The sequence below is a fragment of the Mesoplodon bidens genome (genome assembly GCF_964165515.1).
Source record: "Mesoplodon bidens genome assembly, chromosome: 15".
In the NCBI taxonomy this organism is placed as follows: Eukaryota; Metazoa; Chordata; class Mammalia; order Artiodactyla; family Ziphiidae; genus Mesoplodon; species Mesoplodon bidens.
The window spans coordinates 11970164-11994555 of record NC_138171.1 but is presented as its reverse complement, the minus strand read 5'-3'; the positions used below and the strand labels follow the sequence as shown (position 1 = coordinate 11994555).

The 24392-nt window shown below is 42.5% G+C and overlaps 1 protein-coding gene across 3 annotated transcripts in view; it reads left to right on the top strand.

Moving 5' to 3' along the window:
• The window catches only part of SLC9A8 (solute carrier family 9 member A8), a 69120-nt gene that overhangs the window by 9540 nt on the left and 35188 nt on the right, over window positions 1-24392 (top strand). For all 3 annotated transcript variants that reach the window (XM_081257328.1, XM_081257329.1, XM_081257327.1), the window contains exons 4-6: window positions 12897-12955; window positions 18683-18766; window positions 23695-23796. In XM_081257328.1, coding sequence (XP_081113454.1) covers window positions 12897-12955; window positions 18683-18766; window positions 23695-23796 — 245 coding nt within the window. The remainder of the gene's footprint in view (window positions 1-12896; window positions 12956-18682; window positions 18767-23694; window positions 23797-24392) is intronic.

Below are 24392 nucleotides of genomic sequence, written 5' to 3'. Positions count from 1 at the left end.
GAATGTCAGGTTCCTCACTGTCTCTTGAATGTTTCAGTAACTGCGGGTCACTGAACACCAGTGCTTGTACAAGGACTTACAGCGACATTGTTGTGTGCCTACCTAAGAGCCATTCCCCCTCCATGAAAACAGAACCCTCGCTTTGACCCCCTGTCTTGGCACAGTGTGCTCGAGGAAGGTGGGCCCCTCCTCCAGGTCAAGATTGGTTTTTGCCGTCGTGATCATTGTTTCAAAGGGGTGGGGGCAGCAGGCAGTGTGAACCCAGGTCTGGCCAGTGGGACCAAGGGGAAGTGTGCTGGGGTGAGGAGTTCGGGAAACATTTTTCCTCTCCGATAAAAAGAGAAATTTCCCCTTCCTTTGATGCTGTTGTATGAGGATGTGATGCCAGGAGCACTGGTAGCCATCTTGCAATCACTGTGGCTCAAAGACAAAAGCCAGAATGCTGAGGCTTGCCAAGGGGACAGATGGGAAGCCCAGATTCTTGACTGCACTGTTGTTTTGTAGAATTGATAGCCCTGAAACTACCTATCTCAGAGCTGCCTGTTACATGAGATAATAAACATCCATTGTTGAAGCCATTTTTAGTCAGGTGTTCTTTTACTTGCAGAGGAAAACATCTTAACTGATAATGGACTCTTTCCATTCAATGGACAAAATCAATTCAGAATGATTCAAAGAAAACAGATATTGGTGTGGGTGGAGTTGCACACCCATTGGCTCAGGGCACCAAAAAAGCTACAGGCGGTGCCAGCTTCAGACTTCGCTGGATCAAGTCTCCTGGACTCAGTTTTTCTCCATTCTCAACAGTGCTTCCCTTTGTTCTGGCTTCACTCTCAGGCGGGCTCTCTCCGCATGGTAAGACTTGACAGCTTCAGGCTTGCTGTCCTTACGGGAGCAGTCACGCTGGGAAAGGTGGCCGCCTCTTCTCCCTGCTTCCACCAGAAGTTATAGGATGAAGTCTGACCAAATGGCCACCCCAGAACTGCACATGGAGTGGAGCGACGCTGGGGGTCAGCAAAGGCTGTCCGTCCACAAGGTTTCTTTCTTTGCTGATGTTGCACAAATAACTGTAGCCTATACAGCTAGGGCTTGGGAGTGGGTGATGGAAAGTCAGTCTTGCTTTCAGCACGTCTTTGCTAACTCAGGTGATTGGAATACTAAGAGCACTTCTAGGGAGAGTACTGGGGTCCAGAAAGGACTTTTTGTTATATTAGAGGACATTTGGTTAAAATTTAGAAATGCTGACACAGCTATCAAAGTAGTTCTGTATTTCATAAAGCTATGTAAATGGAAGGAAAACTTTTTTCTCCTACTGGAGCAAAGTGTAACAAAATATTGAGATATCCACCATTTCAAGAATTTCCAACTTTTGTGCCAAAAAAGAATCTAGATGAAGCTGCCAGAGAAAATGGGGTTTTCATTCTTTCAGGGGTAAGTTTTCCTAGCCTACTTTTTCTAACCAGAAGTTACTTTTTAGTCCACAGTCATTTAGAGATACTGTTGGCCTTTTGTGTTAAGCACTCAGAGTTCCTAAGAAATCGTAGGTATAGAAGAGGGCTATCTGTACTCAAAAAGCACATTTCCGCTCTTCTATTTTACTGTATTTTCAAATGAATCGAGACTTTTTTCATTCTTTATAAAAGCATAGTATCAACATGAAGTTCTAAAGCTATTTCCTTGGCCCTTGTTCAAAGCTTTCAGATACTTTCTATACTTAGGGAATTCTGTAGTTCGGGCCTTTTAAAAATGTATATATATATTTTTTCACACTTAGCTATCAAGAAGAAAAATCCTTTTCATTGACAACCAGCTCTTTTTATCATGCTTCTTTCTCTTCCATACCATGTGTAGACACACGTGTCCATCAGATGACTTGACTTGGTTTGAGTTTCAATCATTTTTTGTGTTCTTCACTGTTTACTATCCTTTCCATGTATTAGTAAAGTTCACATATTTATTTTTATTGGCCATATAGTGCTGATTCACTGTTCATATATTTTGGGCTGAAATTGGTAAGGAGTGAAAATGAAATAGTTGTACTGCCTACTGTCCTCTGTTGTATATGGCAAAAATAGGAATAAATTTTTTTTTCATAGTCATACTTTATCGTAGAGTGAGGAAAGGCCTGAATGGGGTTAAGAATGGAATTTGACTACAAATGCCAGGGTTTAGCCTGAATGCTGCTGATAGTTAGAAAAACCGTATTTTAACTTGTAACTGGCTTTGATTGAATCATTGAATAAGTAGGAATACACAAATGTGCTTCCTTGTCATAACCTGCTTAACTATGTTTGTGCTTTTAGTTATATTAACTCCTTGTTTTGACTAAAGGATTGAAATTTTTTTTTTTAAGAGTAGGGCTCTTTTTGTCAGTGGGGGTTTTGAGTGGAAGACAAAAAAAAAATCACTCAGTTCCTGAGTTGTTGACTGAAGGTAATTCTGGAAAAAAGCATATATAGTGATTATATTCTCATTGTACTTAAGTTCTAAAAACGGTTTTTTTAGAGAAAACTTAAAGCAAGAATCCTGACTGTAACTCTAACAGCTTTCCTGACTTTTTAGACTGTGAGAGTCCAATTGTGATGCAGCTTGAGCTGTCCCATGGGTAACTCTCCCTGAGTCTCAGATACTTTGATTTTTATTAGAGAAGAAACAGGCATTCATTTGTTGGCATTAGAATAGCTGTCTCAGAGGTAGAGGCCAAAATTGGTTGTCACACTGACAAAATGATCACATTAGACTCTAAGGATTTTCCAGGCTGTCACATTCCAAGGAAGAGTGCTAGCGCAGACTTTCAGCCTCTGTGTTCCTGGAAACATGGCTCAGAGATGACAATTTATTCTTGGAACATCTTGTTGCTCTTTAGCTGCCATTAGCTAAATGTGTGCTCTGTGTGTAATAGTGCATGCTTTTGCCTGGAGTCTTGCTCTGATTCGCCTTAGTTTTATGGTCATCTGCTCTTGGCTCAGCATTTTTTCATCTTAGAGTTTTGTTTTTTTGCCGTACGCGGGCCTCTCACTGTTGTGGCCTCTCCCGTTGCGGAGCACAGGCTCCGGACGCCCAGGCTCAGCGGCCATGGCTCACGGGCCCAGCCGCTCTGCGGCATGTGGGATCTTCAAGGACCTGGGCACGAACCCGTGTCCCCTGCATCGGCAGGAGGACCCCCAACCACTGTGCCACCAGGGAAGCCCAAAGTTGTATTTTATACTTAAATCTTTTAGATATGTCAGAATAGTGAGGTAGTCTAAACGTTAAAGGAAGAAATGTTGTTAAAGGATTGCATTTGGAAACTTGCTACATCTGGGCTGTTTTCTATAAATTTCCTCTTTCGCCACATAAATGTTCTCAACAGAACAGAAAGGAATAACATTCCACTGAAAAAGTAAGCTACCTTAAAAACAAAATATATAAACAGCATTTCCCCAGAAAACGGAGAGACAGCTCTGAGGTCCTGCTTCTCATCTTCCTGGCAGGTCTTCTGTCTTTCAGAATACTATCTTTGGAGGATCTATTTTAGTATAGGCAGCAGCATCAAGCACTGGAATTCCAAATCACTTTATTATAGCATAAGTGATTCTGTGATTATAGCTAACAAGATGTGCTAACGATATTTTAAAGTATTTTCAAAAAATCATTTGTGGTTAAAAACATGTTACATGAGTAATTATATTCCTTTCTGCCCTGTCATGTAGTAGCAGGGCTGTCTCCTCATGGTAATCAGGGTTAGTCACCCCTGCCAACGTGGTAGCCTTGGTAGCCTGTTTCTAGGCCTGCTGGTCTGTTGGCACAAAGAGCCCAAAGTGACCAGGCGGCAGCTGTGGTAACTCTTACTACGTGAACTCTGGTGGAAATGTCCCCTTCTGGGAGCCGGGTTCTTTTCAACCCACCAAGCTTAAAGTTTCAGGCTAAGGAAGCAGAAATCCTCCAAGCAGGAATCCCCACTCTTAAGTGAGTCGCTGAGAGTGATGGTGAGTGGTGTACCCATTGTGTGCTGTACCCATGCTTGCCTGTTGGGGACGTACCACCCTATAATGGCCACTGGTTTCAGGAGTATACCGCACCCTGGAGGAGTGCGCCATTCCTCACAATATGTCACCTCCAAGCTGGTGCCTCAGCTCCATTTTTTTTTTTTTAATTGTTATTACTTATTTATTTTTGGCTGCGTTGGGTCTTCACTGCCGCGCGCGGGCTTTCTCTAGTTGCGGCGAGCGGGGGCTGCTCTTCATTGTGGTGCGCAGGCTTCTCATTGCGGTGGCTTCTCTTATTGCGGAGCACGGGTTCTAGGGTGCGCGGGCTCAGTTGCTCCGCGGCATGTGGAATCTTCCCGGACCAGGGCTCGAACCCATGTCCCCTGAATTGGCAGGAGGATTCTTAACCACTGCGCCACCGGGGAAGCCCCTCAGCTCCATTTTTTAGGAGGCCATTTACCACTCTGGCTGGCTGGCAGTTTCTGGATAGGACCGTGTGGTGTCCATGTCTCATGCCCACTTCTGCACCTCCTTTGCCAAAAAGTGAGTCTCTTGTTTTGACATGTTGTTGACATATTGTTATGCAGTATCCCACTTTGGTGGCTCAGACACTTATGGGCCCTGGGACGGTGGTACTAGCATGTGTGTCAGCCTTAGTCAGAATGAATTGCTGCCCTTTCCAGGATGGAAGGGGTCTGATGTAATCGAGTTGCCATCATGCAGCTGGCTGGTCTTCTCAAGGGATGGTACCACACCAGGTGATGAGTGTTGATCTCTGTGGCTCTCCAGTCATACATTCAGCAGTGACAGTGGCTACAGAGCAGCCTTGGTGAGAGGGAGTTCATGCCGTAGGGGCCCTGCACAGCTTCTGTGTCTGCCATCATGGCTACTGTGCTCATGAGCCCATTGCACAGACACTGAAGTGGCCAACATCAGAGGCTGGCCGAGTGTTTCATGAACCACGCGTAGGTTTTTTTTTTTTTTCTCCTCTCTCAGCTGGTCTTAAAGAGCTCCCCATGAGGCCGTATGTAGGAGCTGAGCTGAGAGAGAGATGTTGCTATAACAGCTGAAGATGACATAGAAGTCTGGGCCACAAGTAAAGCATACTTGTGCCTTTTAGATTGGCACAAGTCTGATCGCTAATGTAACACTTCCATCTTAAAATGGATTGCTTCTGGGCCCACCTAGCCTGATGGTTGTTATGGCAACCCAACTTATGAAAGATGATTCTGGCCACCTGGGCACTTGACGTCCCATGCTCAGATGCTCTGTCTGTACCACGGCCCAGTAGCATGCCAGGAGCTTTTTCGTGTTTTTCCCTTGGGAGTTTTTTGAGTGGTGTATGTGTCTCTTCTGCAAATGGCACAACCTTGCTCCAGAGCCCTAGGGATCTATGCTGAGCGACCCTCCTGTTGGGGCTTGCCGGCCTCCCTTCCTACCAGATACTTCCAGTTCCATGGGGTCCGCCAGGTCGTATGGCGAAAGCAGCAGAGCTGCTTGAACTGCAGCTAACTGTTTTGGGCCTCACTCAAAACCATCCGTCTCTCAAAATCCAATAAATGGGTTGAAGTGTTGAATAGCTTTCTCAAGCGTGGAATATATTGCCTCCAAAACCTGGAGGAGGCCTACCAAGCACTGTGCTTCTTTATTACAGTAGAAGGAGCAGACCTTTCCCTTTACTTGGAGGCAATGTCTTGGTGTGCTTCAGACCACTTGACCTCTGAATACTTCCCAGATGGGCAGGCCCCTGAAACTCTATCCTCTGAAGCATACGTGTCTCACCAAGACGTCTCCTCGCCACTTCATGCTTGTCGCAGTACATTAGCATGATGTCAGTAGTGGACCAGTGTATTGTCCTGTGGAACGTCCATATGGTCTGTGTCCTTGGGGACTATATTATGCAGGAAGCAGTAGTTAACCTAAGGCACTTGCCTCATTTGGGGCATCTGTGTAATCTTGAAATAACCTGGGAGCTCTGTATTCCAATGGGGTGGTAGGGACCACTTCTGCAGGCCTAGAAGGTCCACGGGAACCTGAGGGTTAAAGGTGCTCATGTGCATCTCCCTAGGCACCCCTATCCCATGTCTGAGCCCCACTTCTTCCTTATCAGGGACCTGCTAGGAGAAGGCATAGGAGATTTATCATCTTGAGTTCAGCATTCTCTGAAGATCTGCCACTCTTGCAGTTAAGACCTGTGCCCAGTCTTCAGCTCTAGAGGCCCTCCAGCTGCAGGAGATGAGGGTCTGTTTCAATGCTGCCAAGGAGGCCCTCTGGCTCTCACCGTTTGCTTAAAGTTGGTGATTGTTTGGGCCTTTTGTTTTCTTTTTTCAGAGCATCGGTGGCACTCAGCAACAACCACAATTGCACTTTTCTTACAGTTATTATTTCTGTCATAACCTCTTTAACACCAGAGATACTGCATGAGCCCTTGCCTCCTCCACCAGTGTGCTGACCCAGTCTGCCAGAAGTGAAAGTCTTAGCAATGGCACAGCTACCCCTGGTGAGGGACTAGCAGTATTTTACCTCCAGTGTTGGGATCCTCTTTGCCCAGAAGCTGCCGAGTGGTCCAACTCCAGAACCCCATCCTCAAGTTTGCTTCCTTTGACCACTCCACCCCTAGAACCAGTGGTCTTAGGTTGGCTCCCAAAAAGCAGAATCTGAGACAGGGGTTTGGGGACAGGTAATGTATCGAGGGGTGCTCTTCAAGAGCAAATCTGTAAGGGAGGGAGTCAGCAAGACCAGGGAAGGAGAAAGCCAGACGGTGGGTGTGATCTCAGGTAGGCCTGGCCTAGCCTCGGTAGGAGGGCTATGGGGCAAGAACGCCCAGCAGCGTCTGTCTCTCCTTAAACCAAGGGGGTGGGACTCCTGGACCCCCATCAGTTAGTCATTGGCTATGAGGTGGTGTGGGGCGGGCACAGCTTCCATGATGAGGTGCCTCTCGGCGGCTAAGGGCAGTTTTCTGGAGAAGGGGACAGCCGTGAGCACTTAGCAGCCAACACTCAGAGCAGCTCACACAGATGGGCCCAGTGAAGGGGAGTGGGCGAGCCTCACAGCATCTACCACAGAAGGCAGATGATGAGCTCTTTACAAAATTAAAAATACGTGTACCCTTGACCCAGCAGCCCCTCTTTCAGGAGTTTTGTCTGTGGATACGCTCACACATGTGGAATGATGTATTTACTCAGATGGCAATGGCAGTGATAGCAGAAGCCTGGAGAACACCTGAGCGCTCATTACAAGGGGACATATTGGATGGCACCGTGGAATACACTGCAGCCACTAACAAAACAAAAAGTGTGAGGAAGCTCTTTATGTGTCGATATGGAATAGTTTCTAAGAGGTAGTGGTAAGTTAAAAAAAAAAATCAGAATAGTGTAAATACTGTATTACCATTTGTTTTAAAATTAATTTTATATGTACATGCATATGCATGTGTATAATTTTAAACGTACAGACACTCTCAGCAGAAATGTACAGTATAACCAAGAAACTGGTAACGTTGGTGGTCTACGGGAAGGAGAAAAAAACAAGAATGGGACAGAGACTTAAGTTTTCACTGCATACTCTCTTATACCTTTCAAATTGTGTACCATAGGCATCTGTTACATAATCAAGTAAAAAATAAAGTAATTCATTTTTAAAACAATTCCGGATCTGCTCAGTGATGCTTGTCCTTAGCCTCGGTTTCCTTACCTGTAAAATGCAGGTGACAAAGCCTTCACTTCATAGGACTGCAGATATTAAACAGGGCAATGCATAGAAATCACTTAGTATAATGCCTACCTGCTAATAATCAATAACTGTTAGCTGCTGCTATTAATATTATCATTTATATTATTATGGTTTATTACCTTGTAGGGTAATCACGAGAATGAGCTTAAATGAAGTATATTGTATACAGTAACACAGTGCCTAGCACCACAGTGTGTGTGTGTGTTTCTCTTTAACACAATGCAAATTAATAAATGTGTGTGCATATACGTATATACATATAGTTTTAAGGGAGCTAGAATCATGTTCTACATACTGTTTTGTAACCTGATTGTTATACTTAATACATTTTAGGCACTTTCCTGTACTGTTCATATTCAGGAATACTCGTATTTTACAGCGATAATGCTAGACCAGCAGTGCACCCTGGGAGTGGGAAGCGTGTTAGCAGTTCATAGCAGTAGTGCAGTCTCCCTGTGTCTCATCGTCCAGAGGTGGTAGAAGGCACCCAGGAGCCAGCAGTCCACTGTCACTTGCTGGCCCTGAGCTGTCAGAAGAGGCTCTCTTGAGCCTTCCTACCTGGAGCATTCTCTTGAGGAGTAAGAATAATTTAACCTGACAGATCCTGGGAGAAGGGTCTCAGCAAATAATTATGAATTACTCCTGATCCTTTGAGTTAATCCAGTGGCATCCATAATGAAGTGTGTGTATGAAGATCCATAGGAGGCAAAAGGAAATATTAGAACTTACGTTTCTATTTAATTTGAATCTCCCTTACAATCTCTGTTTTTTGTGTTATTCATTTTATTAATTTTTGGCTGTGCCGCACAGCTTGTGGGATCTTAGTTCCCCAACCAGGGATTGAACCTGGGCCCTTGGCAGTGGAAGTGTGGAATCCTAACCACTGGACAGCCAATTCCCTGTGTTATTTTAAAATACAATAGTAGCACTTTTTTTATAATAATAAAATAAAAATTTGTAACTTGAAGGTGCATGCTCAAATTCTTTTTACTGATAGGAAATATACAAAATTGTATCTAGGGTATTATTTCCAGGGTGTCTGGTTGTATGGTATAAATTAATTTCTCCTGGACACTAGGTTGATTTGACCTAACTTTGAACCTCAATCTCAAAAGGTAAAGGAGGAGTTTGCCAATTTAATGTTGTACCATAGTTCAGTCCTAGGACATTTCAGAAGGGTTACTCATGTAATAGTAATAATAGTACTAGTAGTAATAATATCATATTGTATTTTAGAAAGCTTTCCAATGCCTCATTAATAATAATATGGAAACAAGCTTAGGCATTAGAATAATCACTGATTCTCAAATGTAATTGCTTCATGTGTATTAATTACAAAAGCATTGATCATAGTATTAAAGTTTTTGGTGTACATTTACAAAGGAAAAAGAAAGTTGAGGTTTAGTAGCACAGAAAAACACTAGCTTTAAAAATTAAATCTGAAATCATGAAAAAAGTTCCAACTTCCCTAGTAATCAGGAATGATTACTGAGTGCAGATTGACTATAAATGCAAATCAAAACCTTAAAGTACAATTTCTTGCCCCTCATACTGGCAGAAGTGTTAAAGTCTGATGATTTTCCAGGGTTGGTGAGGATGCTTTGGTGCAAGGGGTGTAAATCGGCACAGCCACTTTGGAGGACAGTTTGGCAACGTTTTCAGAGATAAAAATGCTCATGCCATTCACTGTCTCTGGATCTGCCCTAGGGAGATACTCTTACACAAAGAGGCACATACAAGCATGTTCACTGCAGCTGTTAATGGCAAACAGTTGGAGACAGCCATCATTGGGGGAACATTAAAAAGATAGTGACTTTAAAAAAAATTAAAATGGAGGGGAGGGATAAATTAGGAGGTTGGGATTAACACATACACACTACTATATATAAAATAGATAACCAATGGGGACCTACTATATAGCATAGGGAACTATATTCAATATTTTATAATCTGTAAGGGAAAATAATCTGAAAAAAAATATATATATATATATGTTTATCTGAAACTAACATAACAGCGAAAATCAACTATACTTCAATAAAATTTTTTAAACAGTAAAGTAGAATTTACATAACATAAACTTTATAATTTTAAAGTGTAGAATTCAGTGCTTTTTAGTATATTTACAGGGTTGTGCAACCATCACCACTGTCTTAATTCCAGAACATTTTTATCACCTCAAAAAGATACTCTCTGCACATTAGCAGTCACTGCCCATTTTCCCCCTCCCCTTTCCGCTGGCAACCACTAACCTACCTCCTGTCTCTAGATTTGTCTGTTCTGGACATTTCATATGAATGGAACCATACGATCTGGCCTTTTGGGGGTGGGGGTGGGGGTGACCATTTTATTGTGATATAATTCACATACCATGCAAGTTACTCGTTTTAAACGTACAGTTCAGGGTTTTAGTATATTCACAGAGTTGGGCAACCATGACAACAATTTTAGAACATTTCATCACCCCGAAAAGAAGCCCCATACCCTTTAGCTATCATCCCTGAAACTCTCCTCCCCAGCCCCGGGAAACCATTTCTGTCTCTATAGAGACAAAGGCAATCTATAGATTTGCCAATTCTGAATATTTCATATCAATGGATCATAAAAGATGTCTTTTGTGTCTGGCTTCTTTTACTTAGCATGTTTTCAAGATTCATCCACATTGCAATATGTGTCAGTACTTCATTCTTTTTTACTGCCGGATAACATTCCATTGTGTGGATAGACCACATTTTGTTGATCCATTCATCAGTTGGTGGACATTTGCGTTGTTTCCCCCTTTGGGCTAATAATGCTGTTATGAACATCCATGTACAAGTTTCTGTACGAACATAGGTTTTCTATTCTCTTGTGTAGAATTGCTGGGTCATATGGTAACTCTGTTTTACTTTTTGAGGAATTGCCAAACTTTTCTGCAGCAGTTGTGCCATTTTACTTTTCCACCATTGATGTATTAAGGGTTCCAGTTTCTCTATATCCTTGCCAACACTTCTTTTCCATTTAAAAAAAGTTACAGCTATCCTAGTGGGTATGAACTGGTGTCTCATTGTGGTTTTGATTTCCATTTCCCTAATGACTAATGATGTGGAGTGTCTTTTCTTGTGGTTATTGGCCATTTGTATATCTTCTTTGGAGAAATGTCTATTCAATCTGTGGCAGCCTTATGCTGTGCTGTAGAGCTGTTAAAAAGGAATGAGGCAGATCTATATGTAGTCACCCCTGATCATAACACTGAGCAAAATAGCAGGTAGTAGAAACTACCTGCTATAGGACTTCTCTGGCGGTCCTGTGTGCTTCCATTGCAGGGGGCACGGGTTCCATCCCAGGTCTCGGAACTAAGATCCCACGTGCCGGGCAGCCAAAAAAAAAAGAAAAAAAAGGTGCATTATAGTACCATAAATTTTATATAAATATACACAGGTGTACCATGTGTTACATACACACACCCCCTAGTACTGTATGGTAAATATAAATATGTAAGAGCATAGAGAAGGGTCTGGTAGAATATTCCCCAGACTTACCAAGATGCTTGGTTACCTTGGGGCAGAGAGAGAGAGAACTAGTGGGGGTGGGATTTCATCAAAAGGGACTTTTGTCTTATTTATAACATTGTACAAAGTATTCAAGAACTGTTTGGTTAATAAAAAATTGTATGAAAACTCCTTAAAATATATACACAATTTAAAAATATAAGAAAAAGGAAGCAACTGGGGGACTCTAGAGAGGGGTTAGAATCACGTGGAAGTGAATGTACAATTCCTGTTCAGAAAATGTCATTGATCATTGATTCCCTTTATAGCTCAGACCTATTTCGTCTTATGTCCTTTTTATCAAAACAGTTTTGTTGATCTTTTACTAATATATAACAATACAAATAGTACAGAGGTTTATAAAGTTAAAATTAACTGATCGTCTCTTCACCTCAAACCCCTCCTTCCCCATGACAATTAGTGTTAGTGCAGCTTCTTTTCCAAATAAACCTCTGTGTTTTTGTATTTTCTTCTCACCCCACCCAATAAGGTGTGTTTCTTCAGCTTTCTGTTGTTGATGGGAAAAAGCTCCTTCCCCTCTAGGGGTAAGGGAAGTCTTTTTTTGGGCTGCATTGGGTCTTCACTGCTGCATGTGGGCTTTTCTCTAGTTGCAGCAAGCGGGGGCTACTCTTCGTTGCAGTGAGCGGACTTGTCATTGCAGTGGCTTCTCTTGTTGCGGAGCATGGGCTCTAGGTGCGTGGGCTTCGGTAGTTGTGGCTTGTGGGCTCTAGAGCACAGGCTCAGCAGTTATGACACATGGGCTTAGCTGCTCCGTGGCATGTGGGATCTTCCCGGACCAGGGATCGAACCCGTGTCCCCTGCATTGGCAGGTGGATTCTTAACCACTGCACCACCAGGGAAGTCCGAAAGGGAAGTCTTTATCTTTAAGCATCTGTGATAGTGGTCTTTTGTTATTTTGCAGATCCCAAGTTCTGCTCAGGTGTCTTTATTTCATAAAAAGCTCCCATGATGATTCTGATGAGCCCACAGGGTTAAGAATCATTAATCTAGTGAGTAACAGAGCAATCATAAATTGTACCCATGATGCTTCTTCGAGAATTATTTTTGGTAGGTTCTTTATGAGAGAGTAATGAGCCTGTCAGCTTTGTGGAAACATGCCTGAACTTAGATGGTCTGTTTGGTTCCAGGAATTTCACAGAATTTTCACTTTAGGTTATTTTCAGCATTGGGGCTTTAACTCTAACTAAATACTCTACATAGAGCTACCATCTGAGCCTGAGAAAGTGATCTTGGATTCCTTTTTGAAAACGGTAGGAATAAGTAGTACAGGACAAACTTAGCTTTCTGCCATTTCAAATCGAAAATGAGCGGATATAGCAAGAATGACAGGTGCTGAAATCTTCCATGCCAGGCAAACTATCCCTAGGTCTTGTTTTGTAAAGTTTTTTCACCCCTCCCCCCACCCCACCCCCAGATTTTTGTAGACTTCTTTATAGTATGTTTGCCTGAGATGCAAGTGAGAAACTCACGTGATTCATAAAACTCCACACTAATTTCCATTCGTAATGTTTTCAGACGTAAAACTTGCAGAAATTCATAGATGCCATTTAGAGACGTAATAATAATCAGTTTCTTTAGAATAATAAACCTGAGTAATCTTTCTTATATCTTAAATTTTTGTTAAACTTTACATTTTCTCTTCTAGGTATTCTCATGGGAGCAGTTATAAAAATTATAGAGTTTAAAAAACTGGCAAATTGGAAGGTAGGTTTACCCAATTGTTCTTTTTTTTAAACATATTTACAATTTTTATTGGTTCTTAAGTTTAGTAACACTGATTATGGTGGCTTACTTATCATGCCTTGACGGTCAGTGAAGTTTATATTGTCCCATTGATTTTTTAACATTCTGGTAGATTAGGGTTGATATCTTTTTTTTTTTTTTTTTTTTGCGCTACGTGGGCTTCTCACTGTTGTGACCTCTCCCGTTGCGGAGCATGGGCTCCAGACGCGCAGGCTCAGCGGCCATGGCTTACGGGCCCAGCCGCTCTGCGGCATGTGGGATCTTCCCGAACCGGGGCACGAACCCGTGTCCCCTGCATCGGCAGGCGGACTCTCAACCACTGCACCACCAGGGAAGCCCTAGGGTTGATATCTTTACATCTGAGTTTTTTGAAAAAGCATAAATCTCACACTGTTTCAAATTAATGTAGGAGCATTCAATGCCATGTTTTGTTATTTATTTGCATTTTTATAGTCTTAGACTAACTTGCTGCATACAAGGCTCTAATTAGCATTTAACATTAAACAATGTTTATTGCTCCTAATTCCATTCTGACAGCTGAGCCCAATGAGACATATCTGCCCAGCACTGTAGACCTTACAGAATGCTTTATATACTGTAGCTTCTGTCATCCTCATGACAACCATGGAGGTAGATTGACCACGTATTATCCCCGTTTTTACAGATGAAGAAAGTGACCTCTGAGAGGTTGGGACATGTCTCACATCACAGAGCTAGAGAGCGGTTGGGTTGGCTCTTGTGTCCAGACCCTCTGGTCCTATGTGTTCTATATTTTCTCTGCCACACCATGCTGTCCTCACTTGTGGATGTTCCCACCCTTACGTTCATACAATGGTCATTAGAGCGTGAGGTCCAAGGACTAATTGAAACTCAAGTTTCAGCTTAAACTTTGAGCATCTTATATCAAGTAGGGAGTTTAACAAGTGTGTAACAGAACTGGTTTTGTGGAGGGAAATAAGGTCCATTTCAAAATATTAAAAGAATTGTATGGTTAAAATGTGTCACATTTGAGCCCTTCCTACTTGGACGCAGCTCCTAGGTGTGAGGATTAATTTACCTGTGGAACTGTAGAGTATAAATTTGCAAAACAGGGCTTTCCTGGTGGCGCAGTCATTAAGAATCTGCCTGCCAGTGCAGGGGACATGGGTTTGAGCCCTGGTCCGGGAAGATCCCACATGCCGTGGAGCAACTAAGCCCGTGCACGACAACTACTGGGCCTGTGCTCTAGAGCCTGCGAGCCACAGTCACTGAAGCCTGTGCACCTAGAGCCTGTGCTCCGCAACAAGAGAAGCCCACCACAATGAGAAGCCCGCGCACCGCAACAAAGAGTAGCCCCCGTTCACCACAACTAGAGAAAGCCCAAAGCCCACACACGGCAACGAAGACCCAATGCAGCCAAACATAAAGAAATAAGTAAATTAAAAAAAAAAATTTGTAAAACAAGCCTCATGGTCTGACGTAAAACACAATTTGAAGCTGTTATAAATAATATTCAGGATATATTTTATGTATTAAATGAATTCTCAAAATGTACATTGAGCTTGGAATATTTCTAGAGCTACCCTCAGCTGGGGAAGGCTCTAGGCAGGCCCCACTGGTGCATGCTGTGTATGAAGCTCAACTGGTTCAGTTTAACCCCCCTCACAGTGGCTCATTCTAGGGCAGGAGCAACTGACAGTACACCCTTTCTCAACTCTTAGACTAGATAGAGCCTGATGTGTAAATACTGCCTGCTAACACATTTTGTTTGATTTAAGATCAATTGATCAAAATTGGAATCGATTTTAAAACAATTTAAAAAATCATTAAGTTTTTTGTTTTGTTTTATTTTGTTTTTCATGGAGGAGAAAGAAAGAGTGGCTTTATTTCTTTGCCAGGCAAAGGGGGAACACAGTAGGTTAGCGCCTCAAGAACTGTGCCCCCAGTTTTATTTTAAATGTTATTAATCTATACAAAATTCTAGAAATTTCACATAGATTTAAAAAATATTTTAAAATGCTTAATTTGTAATCTTTTTTTAAAATTAATTAATGTATATTTTTGGCTGCACTGGGTCTTCGTTCCTGCGCGCGGGCTTTCTCTAGTTGCAGTGAGTGGGGGCTACTCTTCAATGTCGTGAGCAGGCTTCTCTTGTTGTGGAGCACGGGCTCTAGGCACGCAGGCTTCAGTAGTTATGGCATGCGGGCTCAGTAGTTGTGGCTCACGGGCTTAGTTGCCCCAAGGCATGTGGGATCTTCCCGGACCAGGGCTCAAGCCTGTGTCCCCTGCATTGGCAGGCGGATTCTTAACCACTGCGCCACCAGGGAAGCCCTCACATAAAAATTTGAACTTCTAGCTTCTCTCGAAGAAGCAGAAGCTCTCTCAACACCAGGCCCACATTCCCCACAGCAGAGATCTGAGGCACTGAGTGCAGCTGCGGCCCTGGGGAATGCTGTATGATCCCTTCTCCGAGCAGGAGGAGGAAAGGTTATCTTTTACTTTTAGTTTTATATGCTTCAGTATTATTAAATTTATTTTTCAACAGATGTTAGTTTTCAAGTTAAATAATAATAATATATTGAATAGTATAGATGAGTGAACCACAGTTGGGTGGTGAATGTAATTAAGTGCCCTGAAGTGCCATCTAGACAACCAGTGCTTGACCTCAGAAAAGGATGGGGTTTTTAGGCTAAAACAGTTGGGCAGGCTTTCTGGAGGAGCAGGTGTTTGTGGAAGCCAAAGCAGGAAGTAGGATCTGTTTGGAAACTGGTTGCTGCAGGGAACAGGGGAGGTAAGAAAAACAGTGAAATTGCTGGGTGTTTTCTTTCCATGTAGGTCTGTTTCCAGACTGTCCTGCTGGGCCTGCCTTCTACCTATATTGTCATATGCTTAATATATTTCTTTAAGTCAATTTCTTTAAGTCAACTTTTTAATGTATATAAGTCTTTATAACAGTTTTTTAAAAGCTTTTATTGTGGTAAAATATACGTAACATAAAATTTAGCATTTTAGCCATTTTTAAGTGTACAATTCAGTGGCATTAAATACATTTACAATGTTGTTTAATCATCACCACTATCTATTTCCAGAATTTTTTCATCATCCCAGATGGAAACTCTACCCATTAAACAATTCCCTATTCCTCTCTCCCTACTTTGTTTTCTACTTTCTATTTTTCTTAGTATTTTCTATTTTTTTAGTAGCCCCTATTCTACTTTCTGTGTTTATGAATTTACCTCAAATGGGTGGAATCATACAATATTTGTCCTTTTTTATCTGGCTTATTTTATCAGTACTTAGCATGATGTGTTTTTGTTTTGTTTTGTTTTTGCGGTACGCAGGCCTCTCACTGTTGTGGCCTCTCACTGTTGTGGCCTCTCCTGCTGCGGAGCACAGGCTCCGGACTCGCAGGCTCAGCGGCCGTGGCTCATGGGCCTGGCCACTCCGCGGCATGTGGGATCTTCCCGGACCGGGGCACGAACCTGTGCCTCAACCACTGCGCCACCAGGGAAGCCCTAGCATGATGTTTTTAAGGTTCATCCACTTTGTAGCCTGTGTCATAACTTCTTTCCTTTTTATGGCTGAATAATATTCCATGGTCAGTATATACCGACACTTTGTTTATCCATTCATCTGTTGATGGGCCCTGGGGTTGTTTCCACCTTTTGACTGTCGTGAATAATGCTGCTATGAACGTTGGTGTACTATATACATTTATTTTAAAGGAAACATTATAATACTGTTTTAAGTGGGAAACCAATATTGTTTTTATAAATAAATACGATAAAAACAAAGTGGTACATTTGCTTGCTGAAGCCTCTGAGGTCAAGCCTGTCCTCTTTGTCAGGAAGGGGGATCAGCATATTGGAGAGAGGCTTAGCACGGTAGCACCAAACTGACGCGTCTGACTTAATTGGGATTGAGGAAGAATCAAAAAGGGCTGACTTTCTCATTCCGTGGGGTCAGTGGTATTCGACACACATTGCTCAAGTACCACCTAAAACCACATCAGATCACTTTAGGGGAGATACTGCCCAAAGGAATCTGGGATCTTTCTGTAACGCTATTCATTGTAAGGTGGTGTGTGCATTTCCTGTGGCTTCTGTAACGAATTACCACAAAGTGGGTGGCTTAAAACAGCAGAGATTTGTTCTCTCATAGTTCTAGAGGCCAGAAGTCTGAAATCAAGGTGTTGGCAGGGCCACACTCCCTCAAGGGAGCGAATCCAGGCCCTAGGGGAGAATCCTTTGCTATCTCTTCCGGCTTCAGGTGGTCCCAGGCATTCCTTGGTGATGGCAGCCTAACTCCTCCTGTCTCTGCTTCAGTCTGTCCTCATGTGCCTTCGTCTCTGTGTCTGTGTGTCCCTTTCTGTCTCTTTTAAGGACACTGTCATTGTGTTTAGGGCCCACCCTAATCCAGTACGATCTCAGCTGTGATTCTTCCCTTAATTCCATCTGCAAAGACCCTATTTTCAAATCAGGTCGCCTTTTGAGGTTCCAGGTGGACATGAATTGGGAATAGAAGACACTGTGAACCCACTGCAGGTGGGTTCTCCGTTTTCCCAGAGGAGGTTTTGTTTCTGAAACTCCCAGAGTCTCTGCAGTGGCCCAACTGCACAGATCCTGCGAATAGGTTGCCCCACAAAGCACAGAGATCGGCCCATTTCTTTTCCCATGGCCCCAGTCTGAGTCATGAGCTTGTGATACAGGCAGTTATTTTAAGACTTAATAAGGCATTTTCAGAAGTCATCATTTGCTTCTATTTTGAGCCTTTTTTGAATGTTATTTTAGTCTTTATGGTAACAGCCGTACATTTGTAAGGATACATTTATCATTCTTTTGAATAGGGATTTTGACAAGAAGTCAGACTGTCAAGATTGTGACATAGAAGTTTTCATATGAAAAGGGCCTGATTTTGCAGTATTAAATAGACTGCGTATTACCTGTAGTCATTTTGGGTTTGAGAACCAGTATGTATTTTCCCCCAATCCACCAACAACTAGAGAGCTGTATTATTATAGAAGATGAAATTATTATTCCATTCCCCCCAAAGGTGGCCATATTCTAAAAATACCTTTCATAATGGTACTTAATATTTGAATCTGAAAGCATGGCAAGGGGCTCGCTTTTTAGCCATGTCCCAGGTTGCAAGGGCATCAGGTGAGGACTGTTTCATCACATCAGATTCAGGAAAATGGCATAGTTGTCTAAGACATGCAGAGAAAAGGCAGGGCTATTCTAAACATGAGTAGGGTTTACTCTTCCTCTAAGTGGATTGTTTTAGGGCTTACCGTTAACCTTTTTCCTGGAGGAATCCAATTTGTGGACTTGTTTTTGAAAGTGTTCTATTTGAATTGAAATGTTTTCTATATTAAAATTAGTTTTCTTTCCTTAGTAAAGAATAAAAAGCATACCGCTGTATGTTTGAAAGTGGTTCATTCTGCTATTTATTTTGCTGGTCACCTTTTAAAATCATTTGTCGTACATTTTTAAATGCAGGTTTTGAGGTTTTTGTATATTTGTTTTTCTCTCCTTTTGTTTGTTTTTGTCACTCCTTTTGTTTGGTTTTATTATCAGGTGGTGGTTTAAGCATGTATTTTTCCACTGGGCCAGGTTCTAAGAGAACAGTTACTTTGGCTCTTCATTGATGGATTTATTTCTTAGTTACACAGATTTCATGCCTCTGAAAATATCCATTTTATATTTACAGGAGGAAGAAATGTTTCGTCCAAATATGTTTTTCCTCCTTTTGCTTCCACCTATTATATTTGAGTCAGGATATTCATTACACAAGGTAAGACTCAGGCACACATGAGTGCTTTTGGTCCGGGTGGCCCCGTGTGTTTGTAAGGCAAGTTCCTTAAAAGCTCGCATGTTAATTTAGCAGTGGTGGCTCTGTGTGAACACCCTGGCGTGTGTGGTAGAAGCTGGACTGTCATGCCTGACTTGTAGAGGGAGCAAACATGGTCAGTGGGCTGCTTTCATGGTTTCAGGCAGTGTGGCTTACTAGTGTTTTCCATAGAGGGGTACTCTCCTAGAAAGAAATAGCCAAAGTGATTTTGATGGTACACAGGTGTTACATTGACTCCTCTTGGACACAGACTGACCCATGTTAAGAGAACAGACTGTGTCCTGGGATGACAGGGACAGGTGCCCCAGGCCTACTGGTTCTCTCACGTCACCATATTGGGCCTTTCTCCTGCCTTGGGCCCATCCATCCTTCAGTGTCTCCCCTCTCAGGGCACTGCCCTGGGCCGCAGCTCCCAGCATTATGCCCTTTAAGCCCCAGTCTCCATTCCTTCCCACCCTCTCCCTGGCCCTGCTTCTCCTCACCAGACTGGAGCCCCATCCTTCCCCCTAGTCTTCCACCTCCTTCTGGCCCAGTCACCTACTCCCACAGTTGCTCCGCTCATTCTTGGCTTCCTGACCCTGGAGAGCAGCATCACTGGCCCCTGCTCAGTTCTCTGCTTTGCTCTGGCATTTCTGGTCTCTGCCTTCCAGCTTCCAGTGGGGCTCTTTCTGCTTCTCACTTTTAAGCCAGTTTGTGTGTATACCTGAGTCTTTTCCTTGTCTATGAGTTCCTTTTTTTTTTTTTAATTTGTATAGCAAACTTGTTTTTTTTAAATAAATTTATTTATTTACTTATGTATGTATGTATGTATGTATGTATGTATGGCTGCGTTGGGTCTTCGTTGCTGCCTGCGGGCTTTCTCTAGTTGCGGCGAGCGGGGCTACTCTTCATTGCGGTGCGCCGGCTTCTCATTGTGGTGGCTTCTCTTGTTGCGGAGCGCAGGCTCTAGGTGTGTGAGCTTCAGTAGTTGTGGCATGCGGGCTCAGTAGTTGTGGCTCACGGGCTCTAGAGCGCAGGCTCAGTAGTTGTGGCACACGGGCTTAGTTGCTCCGTGGCATGTGGAATCTTCCCAGACCAGGGCTCGAACCCGTGTCCCCTGCATTGGCAGGCGGATTCTAAACCACTGCGCCACTAGGGAAGTCCATATGAGTTCTTTTTAAATATAAGTGTATTTAAGTTTTAAAATAAAAAGGTGATTCAACTTAAAATACTAGTAATACAACAGTTATTTTGTAAATGTGATTTTAAAAAACTGAAGGTCGGAAGGACTAAGGTTCGGCATATCTTTGGAGAGAGGAGAGAGCCTGGACTTTAGAGCCAGAGAGACCTAGGCCTAATCATGCGCTGCCCCCTATAGGTTCCTTTTGAGTAGAGTATAAATTAAAAACAGAGAACAAAAAGATCCCCAAAAGCCTACCTCCTAGGTTGCTTTGAGATTTACATTAGATGAAAGAATGTATGCAAAGCATCACTCACCACATTAAATAATTGGTAGTGCTTCTTGTTATTATCTATTATAACATGACTAGTGTTATTATTAATAATAACGTAATAAACTTGAGTTAAATTTGTTATGAGAGTTTTAGTAAAAACATACAAATTAAATTTTTAATTTTTCTCCTGGATATTAAAGCAAAATTATTCTAAGATGCTCAGGCCAGATTTTTTTAAGTTATTATTTTATTGTACATTAATCAAAAGAAAAAGTGAAAAGGAAATTTAATATTTAAAAAAATCCCTGGGGCTTCCCTGGTGGCGCGGTGGTTGGGAGTCCGCCTGCCGATGCAGGGGGCGCGGGTTTGTGCTGTGGTCTGGGAGGAACCCACGTGCCGCGGAGTGGCTGGGCCCGTGAGCCATGGCCGCTGGGCCTGCGTGTCCGGAGCCTGTGCTCCGCAACGGGAGAGGCCACAACAGTGGGGGGGCCCGCGTGCCGCAAAAAAAAAAAAAAAAATCCCATATCTTATAAACCATTACTGACATCAGATAATTGTTAAAAAGAAAACAAGCAAGAAGGATTTGAAGGTCAGTATCTCTCACTCTTTAATTTTGTGAACAAATCTTGAAAGAACTGAGCAGATTATGAAAATATTTCAAAACAGTGCTGAAGAAAATGGATTGATTTCCCCCCCCCCCCGCTTTGGCTGCCACTCAGCTTGTGGGATCTTAGTTCCTCGACCAGGGATTGAACCTGGGCCCTCAGCAGTGAGAGCACAGAGTCCTAACCACTGGACTGCCAGGGAACTCCCAAAAAATGACTCGATTTTGACTTAAAAACATAAGACTGGTTATTATATTAGCACATGTAAAGTTTTTATTTTCTAATTTTTTGGAGGGAGGGGAAATAAACTTATTCAAAATTTGAGGAAAATAGTTTTTTAAGAGAAGAAATTTTTGAAGATGGCTTTACAGCAGAAACTGTGACAGTTTATGTGAAAGGGACTAGTGTGAGTTGGAATGGGAATTCAGAGACTTCTGTCCACTGCCTACCCACCCCCAAAGAAGATAGGAAGTTGACTTTATTTTAATATTGCTATATTTGCTGGTGTAAATTTGGACTTGGAATAAAAATTTCAGTACAGTTATCTTCAGTTGGTACGCATTAGGTAGGCAGCTATTTGGTTCTTTAAATTATTAATATAAAGAACAGAACGTTTTTAAAAATAAATTTATTTATTTATTTATTTACTTTTGGCTGCATTGGGTCTTCGTTGCTGTGCGCGGGCTTTCTCTAGTTGTGGCGAGCAGGGGCTACTCTTCATTGTGGTGCGCGGGCTTCTCATTGCGGTGGCTTCTCTTGTTGCGGGGCACGGGCTCTAGGCGCGTGGGCCTCAGTAGCTGTGGCTCACGGGCTCTAGAGCGCAGGCTCAGTAGTTGTGGTGCACAGGCTTAGTTGCTCCGCGGCATGTGGAATCTTCCCAGAGCAGAGCTCGAACCCATGTTCCCTGTATTGGCAGGTGGATTCTTAACCACTGCACCACCAGGGAAGCCCAAGAATAGAACATTTTTTTAATTATGTCTGAGAGAAGCAGATAAATTTGCTTTATATAGCAAAGGGAAGTTCTTATAGTGGGGCAACTTGAATTTGGGTAACTTTTCAACATCCAGATTAATATTAGCCAACTACGTAAGTTATATCAGAATTAGATCCCTATAAACAGACCAAGACTTAGTGTAATCTATTTTTAAATAACAAAATTAAGCAGCTCTCTGCAAAGAAAACCTTCTGTTTAGGAAAAAACCAAATCATTGTGTTTGCCTTGAGCTATGTTAAAGTTCTTTATGTGCTAAAGATTGATATGCCAAACAAAGTAATTGAATGTTGGATTATGGTCAGCCAAGTCAAAATTGCAAAAAATGAAGCAAAGAAACTTCCTGAAGGAGATAGGCTTAGTGGTTTGTCAGTGCTGAGCTGAGGACAGTCTTCTGAAGTGAGCTTTAAAGTATCAGTTCCTGGGAATTCCCTCGTGGTCCAGTGGTTAGGACTCAGCACTTTCACTGCCGAGGGCCCGGGTTTCAATCTCTGGTCAGGGAGCTAAGATCCCACAAGCTGCGTGACGTGGCCCCCCCAAAAAAATGTATCAGTTCCTGTTGTCTATGGCTTGACAATTTCTGAGCGTAAAAATGGTTTTCCTTGTCCAGACCCACAATCATGGACCATCAAGTTACCCTGGCCTTATTCCTAAACAGAGTCCACAGGATTCTAATAAATAGCTTAATTTTTTAAATTTTGTGGAAATTTGAAAGATGTTACCATACTACTTGGACTCAAATATTTTCTCTTAAATGCTGTATAGATGGGAATATATTTTATCTATCATATTTGATGATACTAGTAGAGTGAAATAAAACTGCTTAAAAGATGTGGACTACAAAAAGGAGCTTCTGATAGTGTAACCTGTTATCTTGATATTCTTCGTAGTAATGTACCTTTTCTTAATTAATTGAAAAATTATAATTATATAAACTTTGGACTTTAATCAGACATGAAACACAGTTAATTCCTTCAGTACCCATTCATGGGGCATCTTGCATCTGACAGGCAGTATGCCAGTGACTGTGTGGTACAAAAGCAGATGTGGTCATTGCCCCCATTGAGCCTGCAGCCTAGTGGGAAAGACAGATACCAAATAATTACATAAATAAACGTAACGCTTCAGCTATGTCAAGTGCTACCAGGAGAGAGGCACTGTGCATTGAGAGCATAGACTGGGATCTGACTTGGGTAAGGGACCAGAGAAGGCTTCCCTCAGGAAGAGTCAAAATGTCCTGAGATCTTGGGACGATTAAAGTTCACTAAGCGAAGGGGAAGGAAGAGTGGTCCAAGCCCAGGGAGCATGATGTGTTTGAAAAACAAAAAGCTACCAGTGTGACTGGAGCCCAGAGAACAAAGGAGAGGTTAGAGGCCTTCGAGGGGTCAAACCATCCAGGCTTTGGTTGGGTTTTAACTGCGTTCTGAGTGGAAGTGGGGGTCAGAATATAGGCAGCACAGTCAGATTTATCTTTTGCAGAGATCATTCTGGAAGCACTTGGAGAGCAGAGGACAAGGGCCAGGGATGGTTGAGACTTGTTAGAAGCTACCGCAGTGGTCCAGGGGAGAGATGATGGCATCTGGGCAAGGGCGGTGGGGATGGGGATGGAGAGAAGCAGGGAGATGTGAATGACGTGGGGAACGCAAAAGCCACAGGACTTGGCCCTGCATTGCATGTGGGGGTGAGGGAAGATGCCCAGGTTTCCAGCTTGCCAACCAAGGTGGGTGATGGTGCCCTTTACAGAGAATCAAGCATGCGAGGAGGGCCAGCTGTGGGGTCCATGACTTCACTGAGCATATCAGCTTTTCTAATCATTCCTCTCATTTCTGTTCTCTCAAACAGGGTAACTTCTTTCAAAATATTGGTTCCATCACCCTATTTGCTGTTTTTGGTACGGCAATTTCTGCTTTTGTAGTAGGTGGAGGAATTTACTTTCTGGGTCAGGTAAGGAAAACATCTTTGAAAAACTTTGAAAACCTTACATCCTTAGAGCTCATGCAGGGAAGTGGGGTAGTGACACCTCATGGGGGTTTTACAGTCAAGGTAAATGCTCTCCTGCAAAGAAATCCAGACTCAAACAAGGCACAGTAAAGGCATGCTGAAGTTGTCTCTCAGTGTCCTCGAGAAGCTTTGGTGTCTGGAATTGAGTGAATCTTTTCCATAATCCCCAAAAGTATTTGATATTATTTGCAAACCAATACTGTCTTAAGTTGGAATACCTAAAAATAAAGCAGAATCTATACCATCAAGATCTTCAAATTACAACAGTATCCATTCTGTTGTCAGACTGAATCAAGGTTAAACACTGTTTCTTTAATAAAAATTTGCCTTTTAAAAATCAAAGTTGATTCTGAATGTCTTCACTCAATTCTAAGCTGTCCTGTAGAATTATTTTCCCTGGATTTTCCACCATTGCTCAACCAATTCCCGGTGTCATCAATTGAGTGTTTTGTGCTTTGAATTCAAATTCATTTGAATTAATTTAAACCAGACCTACCTAGGAAGGTAGTATCTGTAGCTTTGCATTATGCACGTCCATG